The sequence below is a fragment of the Suillus fuscotomentosus genome (assembly GCF_016647785.1).
Source record: "Suillus fuscotomentosus strain FC203 chromosome Unknown F5891scaffold_15, whole genome shotgun sequence".
NCBI classification, from domain to species: Eukaryota; Fungi; Basidiomycota; class Agaricomycetes; order Boletales; family Suillaceae; genus Suillus; species Suillus fuscotomentosus.
Window position 1 is genome coordinate 838,591 of NW_024539527.1, and position 8,915 is coordinate 847,505.

At 46.7% G+C, this 8,915-nt stretch overlaps 2 protein-coding genes across 2 annotated transcripts; both read right to left on the minus strand.

Annotated features, from left to right (window-relative positions):
- Positions 1–583: 583 nt before the first annotated feature.
- F5891DRAFT_1186131 (uncharacterized protein) lies at positions 584–2,303 on the minus strand (the record flags this gene model as incomplete). The annotated part of the gene is made up of 5 exons (XM_041366653.1): positions 584–925; positions 973–1,031; positions 1,922–1,958; positions 2,007–2,056; positions 2,108–2,303. The coding sequence occupies 5 exons, from the start codon at positions 2,301–2,303 to the stop codon at positions 584–586; spliced, it is 684 nt and encodes a 227-aa protein (XP_041228560.1).
- Positions 2,304–5,712: 3,409 nt separating this feature from the next.
- Positions 5,713–7,143, minus strand: F5891DRAFT_1127521 (uncharacterized protein; the record flags this gene model as incomplete). Its single annotated transcript, XM_041364188.1, has 8 exons — positions 5,713–5,845; positions 5,894–6,039; positions 6,088–6,222; positions 6,276–6,402; positions 6,454–6,647; positions 6,705–6,813; positions 6,863–7,006; positions 7,064–7,143. 8 exons carry the CDS (start codon positions 7,141–7,143, stop codon positions 5,713–5,715), a joined length of 1,068 nt encoding a protein of 355 aa, XP_041228561.1.
- Positions 7,144–8,915: the final 1,772 nt, after the last annotated feature.

The following is an 8,915-nucleotide window of genomic DNA, read 5'->3' on the forward strand; positions in this document are numbered from 1 at the left end:
GACATATACACGAGTTTATATACTATGAGGATAACGGAAGTATCAGTAAGCAAGGGTCCGAGGCTATGTACGAAGCATGTGCAAAGGTTATCAAACGCGAGTCGGAAATGAGACATAGGTTAACGGATCAGTAATCATACCGGTAATAAGCATAACCGAAACACCGGGAAGAGGAAATACCGAATAGGCTGTGTTTAACGTTATATGAAACAGGAAATGAATTAGAAAGCTTATCGTAAATCGGATCGGAAGCGGATCTATACATCGGACCGGACCGGATCTCAGGGTCCGAAGTCCGGAAGAGAAGCGTGAATATATGGGATATGACACTTTCGGTCAACATCCAAGTCATGAGGCGCCAGATACTCATGTTCTTCCAAGGCCAAGGGGGAGGCTTCGAGGAAGATGCCACCTCTGGATTACTAGATAGCTCAGCGTTTGGACGTGAGCTGGGATAGAAATTGGAAAGCTGATCCACAGAGACAAATGCATCAGGATCGTGCGTTGGTCGATGACGATACTCTCGTCCAATGCCAAATTGATTTATGGATGTCCGGAAAGAATCAAATACGTGGAGAATAACTCAGACAAGAGTAGATGGAGCGGGCTGTGGGATTGCAGGTGGCGGCACTGGAGGCTCGTCTCTAAATTGCATAGGTAACCGGTGAGAGCGAGTAGGACGGATATCATGTGAACCAGGAGTAGAAATTGGTATAGATGGTTCAGACTGCTCATGCAAAATGCTAGGCTCCTGAAGCTCTGTTGATGGCTGAAGAACCGGAGCTGTACCAGACGATGGGAGTGCATGATCACAACTGCTACTGGAAGCAGATGTGGCCCCGAAAAAGCCATTAGAACTTGAAGATGCATCTGCTGCGGCCTGAGTTGGAGCGGGCACCACCTGCATGCCTGAGGTTGAGATATCCTAGTCTAATTGAATAAAGAATAGGTAGGGTAAGTAGAAAGACTTACTGTCGCTGTCGTAGTGATACTGAGCTTTACTTTCTTCACCGCAGATCCTTGTATGCCATCTAAGCCACATTTGAAATGTATTGATTGTCAATCTAATTGCTGCTGCCAGTGAGAACAACTTTTGCGGTGGCGGGTCAGACCTCCTGCTGCTGAAAAAGTCCGTCCGCACTTCTCATGGCACTTGAAATGCTCAGCCATCAGAATGATGAGAAGTAACAGTATATTGGCCAGTAGTAAATGAACTCTCATGCGTCGTAGTGGTAGAGAAAGCTGGGCGTGATGACTGCCAGCCTGCTAGTGACTATGGATGATCCGGTTGAAGTCGGGTTCGGACCTGACATCATGATAGCTGCCCCAGCTTCACTAAGAAATCTCAGTGCATGAGAAATTGTATAGATATGACATACTAACATCACGGCGACCTCCTCAAAAAGGTAGGTTACGACTATTCATTCTGAACGTCAGTAAATGACATGGCTCTCAGACTCCGAATTGTTCCAAGTCGGCATGTCCATGTCGACTCAAGTCGCACTTCAGATGTTCACGACTTTTCAATTTGAATACAAGAATACAACTGAAGGTATTGTATACATGAATAAGCAAGTTACTTAGCATGGCTCTCCAGAACACCGTCATAAATCTTTGACAGTACCTCCGTCTGCCTATCAATGGCAGCTTCGAGACGTTTCACGACATTCAGGATCAAAGTTTCGTGAGTTGCACTTCTATTTAATTCGAAGACCTTCCCCAGCTTCCTGCGCTTCGGTCCTTCAAGTGCTGGCACTGATTTAGCACATTGGATATTGGTCAGGTTTCGTCCAAAGTGGTGTGGCATCTGAATTATAGAGTCATTAACTAATGATACATACGGTGATGAAATGACAAGTCTAGCTCACCATAACCAAATCTCATAGAGAGTCTGACTCGAAGCTTAACTCGGACCTCTTACGCTTTAAAGGCCGGATTTTGCCACTACTATCAACCTCCTGGAACATCATAAGAACTGAGTGTAAAGGATAAGGCAGCAATTGTACCTGTTCAGGCCCGAGTTCCTGGAGTTGTTTGGGTGCGTCTGTATGTTCAACTTTTGTACTACGTCAGTAGCACCCGCAAGAGTACACAGGGGCAGCTTGACCATGCGCGTTGCCCCCGAGGCATGGGTAATAATCATGGCTATGTTGACTGTCAGGTGTATAGCCTCTGCTTGGATATGCAGATATCACAATGTCGTCTTCACCTGCCTCGACGAGTCCAGCGGCTATGAGGAGAGTTTCTGCCCTATCATCAAGATCATATGGATTTGAGACCGAATCAACACTAGTGGGAGGCATGGTGAAACATAGTTCTCTAGACTCTCTTCTGAAATACTGACTCTTCAATATTCTATGAAAAAAAGTTCTTAAGGTCTGTCCGATCTTTGCTACATGGGGCTGAGCTCCACTCGTGACTTTCCCGATGCACGGGCATCATGGAGGGGATATTCGCTGCAGGGTTTGCGCCATATGAACAAGCTACTAACGATTCCGAGTTGATTAGAATTACGTAGGTTTCTCAGCAACTGGTCTCAATCAATACTAATCACGTATCGGTGTAGAGAATCATGCCTCTCATGGCGTGATATGGTAGTTTTCACCAAGGAGTATACAGCACGAACTCATAGCATTACTCTGTGCGCTACCCGCAGCTATCTCTATATGAGGCGCAGCTTTCCCACGCAACGCGCGCCATGCGCGCACCATTCCCGCGCTTCACGATGTATACGCGCGCGCGCGTTCCCGCGCTTGCGCGCCCTATAGCGCCAGCCATCCAGATGCATCCATCCACTGTCCACCAAGCTCCCTAGTATGTATATTTCCATTTCCTTTATTAGCATAGTTCCACCTTTATTTTTATCATAGTTTCTCACTCATATATATTTTTACATACCTACTCGGTAGCGCTTCGGCTCCGCATGAGCGCGCTTAGGCGCGCTATATAAGCGCCAGCAGTACATACTACACTGGACCTACTTTTCCTACTTTTCACTTACTAGTTACTACCCACTTACTACTTAGCAGAATATAGTAGAAAGCTATTCCTTTACATTTTGCACTCTTATATCTCTTATCTTGCTTTATATCACTACTTAAGCTTAGTTTCTCATTTCCGCATACGCGCGCGCACTTTCCCGCGCTTCGCGCTAATACGCGCGCGCGTTCCCGCGCCTTTGTACCTTGCGCGCTCCTGCGCTTTCTCGCGCTTCGCTTAAGCGCACACTTCTAGATCCTTGCTGCACTCACTTCCCCTATAGGGTCGAACGCACTTGCTTCTCAAGTAACGCAGACTAGGCAGCGCGCGACCTTACAACTTTTACAGATACAGTCAGGAGCTTCTTTTGTTCCTCATTGTATTGTTGTTTCTACAACTGGAGCCCACCGCGAGGGGAGCAGTCAGCAAGATCTAGTTTTGCGCATCTTAACACATACAGGTCAATCTCTTTGTATTTCAAAAGCTAACCATTTTCTAGTCACGCATTCTCGCGCCTTGCGTGCGCGCAATAGTTCCCACGCCTCTGCGCCTTACGCGCGCACCTATACGCCTCGCGTGCGCATGCGCCTTCGCACGCCTCAATGCCTTATAGATTGCCCATCTGCGGCACAGCAAACGCGCCCAAGTTCAACGGCACTACAGACAACCTCGCCGAATTTATTGACGCATATGAGCAGCTTGCTGATGAAGCAGGACTCCAAGGACACGACCGCATTAAAGGTATTATCCGCTACCTTGAGCGCGACGATCGAGAACTATGGGGAGGTATGCCAGAAGCGGCAGTAAGTGATTATGAAGCATTCATGACAGAAGTGAAGGTAATGTATCCTGGATGGGATGGTAAAAGACGCTACGCGCTCGCGGACTTGCGCGCTATCGCGCGCGAATACGCTAACAAACCAATGACCTCTTGCACAGAACTCAGCAATTACCTGCGCGCATTCAGGAAGGTTATGCAGCCACTCATGGATGAAGACCGTATTGGAAAGGCCGAACGCGACCACCTATTCATGGAAGGAATCCCTAGCGATGCTCAGGCGCAAATTCGCTTGCGCCTTATGATCAAGTTCCCTGACCACCATCCATACGACCCATACCCATTCATGGACATCTTCGCAGCTGCGCAGTTCCTATTACCTGCGCGCGCTTTTCCCGCGCCAAGCGCACCAGTAAGCGCACCAGTTAGCGCACCTGTGGTAGCGCCAAGCACACCAGTGCAAGCTAAGGTAGCTAAGTACAAAGATCGCTACCACGCGCGTCGCGCAACGCAGGATACGACCATTAGCGCTAATGCAACAGCTGGACTCTTCTATCGCGCACCCTCAGATGTTGTACTTGACAGAAAGCCACCAGTTCCTATTCACGTGCCTCGCGCGCGCGCCTTTCCCGCGCCTACGCGCGATTCACGCGCACCTCAAGCATCAACTGCGCCAGCATGCAAAGCTATATCAGACTGCATTACTTTAGATCACGAACTCGAACGCGCGCTCGCAAAGCGCGCTGCAGGCGCCTCTTCACTATCATCCTCAGCAGCACCATCTCCTTCACAATCCGCATCATCACCACCACCATCAACCTCGCCAGTAGTCAGGGATGACTATAATCATCTATTGCACAGTAACGCGCCCATTGTGGACGTTATTACGCCGTCGCTTGAAACGCGCCCGCCTATCGCATCACTTAAGGAAGAAACCTCGCCAACATCAGACATTCAATGACGAAATTGTATAGATATATAAAGAATTATCATAAGTAAAATTGCTACAATAAGTGCAATAATGATAGGTCCCATTGTCAAGCTTTACATGGTAGGATGGACATGGCAGAACTCGCAAGATATGCAGGGATGAAACTTCACTGTCAAGCTTGATACACCGACTGCCATATATGTGCATTAGGCAATTATGATGCGGTCACCAACACTAGTATCTACATATATCTACATATATAATGGACGGCTTTTTTTATGATTCACACAAACGACATCAAACAGACATAGTATTATAAAGGTGTGCCGGTCCTTTGCAATTGTGATGCTTCACCAACATTAGTATATATAAATATAATGAATGACTATCTTTGTGACTCACACAAATGACATCAAACAGACATAGTATCATAAAGGTGTGCCGGTCCTTTGCAATTGTGATGCCTCACCAACATTAGTATATATAAATATAATGAATGACTGTGTGATGCTTCACCGACATTAGTATCTATAAATATAATGAATGACTATCTTTGTGACTCATACAAATGACATCAAACAGACGGAACGACATCAAACAGACATAGTATCATAAAGGTGTGCCGGTCCTTTGCAATTGTGATGCTTCACCAACATTAGTATATATAAATATAATGAATCACTGTCTTTGTGACTCACACAAATGACATCAAACAGACGGAGGTTGTGTCTGATCAGCACAGTATTCACTACTCGTTGTCTAGCATCACCTTACTGGTAAATTTGGGACAAGAATCTCAAAATGATGTATGCTGCATCTGTTGTATAATGCAGATAATGTATTGACCAAGATGCACGGACTGCTACTGTTGGTAAAAACATATCCATACAGTTTCAGTCCGATGCTGGGTACAATCATTTCTGCGGTGTTTGTCTCAAGCTACTCACATATGCACGATCGTTTGTTGTAGCAGAACATAGATTCTCTGGCTAGGTACAATCAACTATTATGTGCTGGATTTCTGCTACATACTGCCGCTACTACCATCAGGGACTGAACCCGGCTCTTTCATTCGTGCTCGCTTCTCCCGAATCCTCGCCAACGCACTGTTCTTCACGAGAGGACGCTGGGCGCTCGAGTACGAAGGGAAAATTTGCCTAAAAACATGAGTATCCTCAGAATAGAGATGTCGAGTTTTCAATCACCTATTCCACCAGACAACTAGGTCATCTACCTCTTGTTTCTCATCCGGGTCTTCGAACACCTCCAAAATGGAGTTGTAGAACCTTTCCGAGTCAGTGACCGTGTCCGTACGCGAGAACACGGGAGATGAGGTTAGCGAAAAACGGACCTGAAATGTATACTCAGTATAGATGTACGGATGCGAGCATAGACACACCTGTGTTGCAATGTATGCAATGGAGGGTAGAGTAACTCTGGTCATCCCATGAATCCGAGCATTACCTGAACGAGTGGCCTTTGGTTCTTTATCCACGGAGCTGGGGGACGTGAAAACGTGTTTATATGCCTGTGACTTTAGTTAGAATGAAAAAAAAAACATCGCGAAGTTTCGTATCGTACAGAAACTAATAAGGCACTTCGTAACAGACCATTCCATGGATCCTCGGGGTCGTAATGATAGTCAGTGTACAGAAACAATGGCCACTGATCTCCGGTCACGATAATCTCGCCATTTCGTAGCTTAGTTTTTGTCCTGTATTTCTTTAGTATGTACGTCAAGGAAACAGACATATGAGATACCCACTCTGCATTAGACCAGTCGAGGCCAGCTGGACAAAGCAAGGCACCTGTCCGTTCGTGATGGAAACCACGATCGATTTTCACGTTGCGAGCAAGAGGAGGAACAAGACTCTGCCCCTTAGGAGTAATCCAGTCGAGGACGCTGCCTTTGAGGCTCTTAGTATCGTCACCCCTTGCGCCAGATGCACCTTTGGTGAACTTATGATATGTAAAATGAGAGGCTAAGTTGAAGACGTAGAAAACCGAGATACTTGCCAACTCAGCGACAGCGTCAACTTCATCATCTCCGCCTTGCATCAGGCGTTCTTCCAGCCCTGCCACAGATTTGAGGAGCTCTTGAAAGATACGATGCTCGCGCCGTTCCCTTAAAAGGTTGAATTTGATGCGTACAACTCTGCAGAAAAGTGACGTACTCTGCGGTAAAGTTTTCCTCTGGAATCTCGGCCAATTCTCCCATCCGTAAAATTCCATTCGTAAGAAGGGCTTGAAAGTTGCAGAGAGCGTGGATTGTTCGCCCAAAATGACGGCCATAGTGTACCAACGGGTCAGTTGCGCTCCTGTAATAAGATTGTGATCATCAGTGGCAATTAATTTCTGCAGATAGAGATACCCACGGTCTTTTCCTGGGACCCAGTTGAAGGGCATCGACTGATTTACGACGTTGACTGCACTGAGATTCCTGCGCCTCAGACATGGCAGGTGGAAGTAATTGGGGCGAGGAAGGAGCATGATTGCGACTCAAATAGTACCCTTCGGCTACACTGTTTGGTGCAGTTTGACTGACAGTGAGCAGTTAGATGTTGCCAGGAAAATGACGACCTAGGAAAGTTCACCTTTACGCGAAGTTCAGTGACAAGCTCAAATCTATTTCGGGAATTCAAGTAGTCAGCATAACCTACTATCCGAGAGCTCTCCTTTCAAGCGAGGCTCCGCTCTATTCGGCACAAACGAAGTTGGGCAACACTACTTCCGTACGAATTCTGCTGTTTCAATTTGATGACTCGAGATAGTATGAAGACGTACGAGAGAGTATTCCGAGTCCGCGGTTGCGAGTAGAGCGAGCGAACAAGAGTCAGCCATATGATTGTCTGAGTTCAAACTTTGCCATCGTTGGCAGTCAGGGTTTTCAAGTAGGGATGGATAACTAGTACAGGCGCTTCCAAGTCGCATGGATTGAGCGTCAGTCCGCCGTGAATATATTTACATATATTTGTGAATACGAGACACCCAGGATAGCACTAGTTGATACTTTCTGTGATAGTGTTCGTGGTTGATCATAGGCTAGTGTCACTAGTACCATGTAGGCCGTGTCAAAGAGCTTTACTAACCGTAGATCTAGTTTTCGTAGTCAAGGGTATCGTACTCATCAACATCACAGTCGTCACAGCTTTCATCTGAATCAGATCCCGAATCTGAATTAGACATACCGGGATCTTGATCACAATATTCTTCTTCGTCTTCTTCGTCTTCAGAATCTCCCACATCTGCATTTGTGTCGGCAGCTTTGTGACCACTATGAGAGTAGGTGTGCCCGACGCCTAACCCCCAATGATACCGCATGAACATGTCGCGGTCTACAAAACTAAACTGTTATGTCAGGGGAGCTCTGTTAATAGAGCTCATGGACGCACCGATTGATATAATAGAACCGCCAATCTAACTCATCTTTAGCGCAATGGGAAATGCCCATGCCGTCCAGATGCCGCAGGCCCTGAGCAAAATGCGGAATGATATGACATCCCCTAAGGACATCATTGGGGTCAACGAACCCAAAGGCGTCTGGTTCTGCCATAGGGGGAAAACAAACACGATCTAAAGACATGGTATGTCCATCCACGTATTGATACCAGCGTACCCACAGGAAGTCGATTCGGTGCGAGTGATAATCAACCATTCCAGGACCAACATAAGTGACATTGGCGTGATAAATCCCAAGCACGCGAGCATAAAGATACGGATGTTGTTCTCTGGCAGCTGAATCATCAGAATCGGTCAGGCCGCTAGCCTGGCCCAGGAGCATAATATCACAATGAGATGTCGACGGATTTATGACGTCCTGCGCTCGGTGGACATCGTATGTCGTGTAGTTGAAACGCATCAAGTTGTGTCGGTACATGCGATCAGCCTTAATGAAAACACGGCCGCTTGAGTCTGAGAATGCCGGTGTAGCTCCTGGGACGGCGGTGGTGTGTAGAAGATCATTTTCCCTGATTAAGATTTCCTTGATTTTGTGAAGGAGAAAACGCTGAAGATTGGGTGAAAAATCCTGTCACTGAAAATCAGCACGATGCTGCATTCAAACTCTTTTAACGATGATATATCACGTACTTTTACAGCAGGATCTCCAGAATGCCTTTGAAGAAACAACGGAATATTCTCGGGAAAGTTTTGAGATTTCCCGACATGGAAACGAGCTTCTGGTGATGTGGCGACCTCTTCTTCCTTGTTCATTGGACCGTGTGTGAA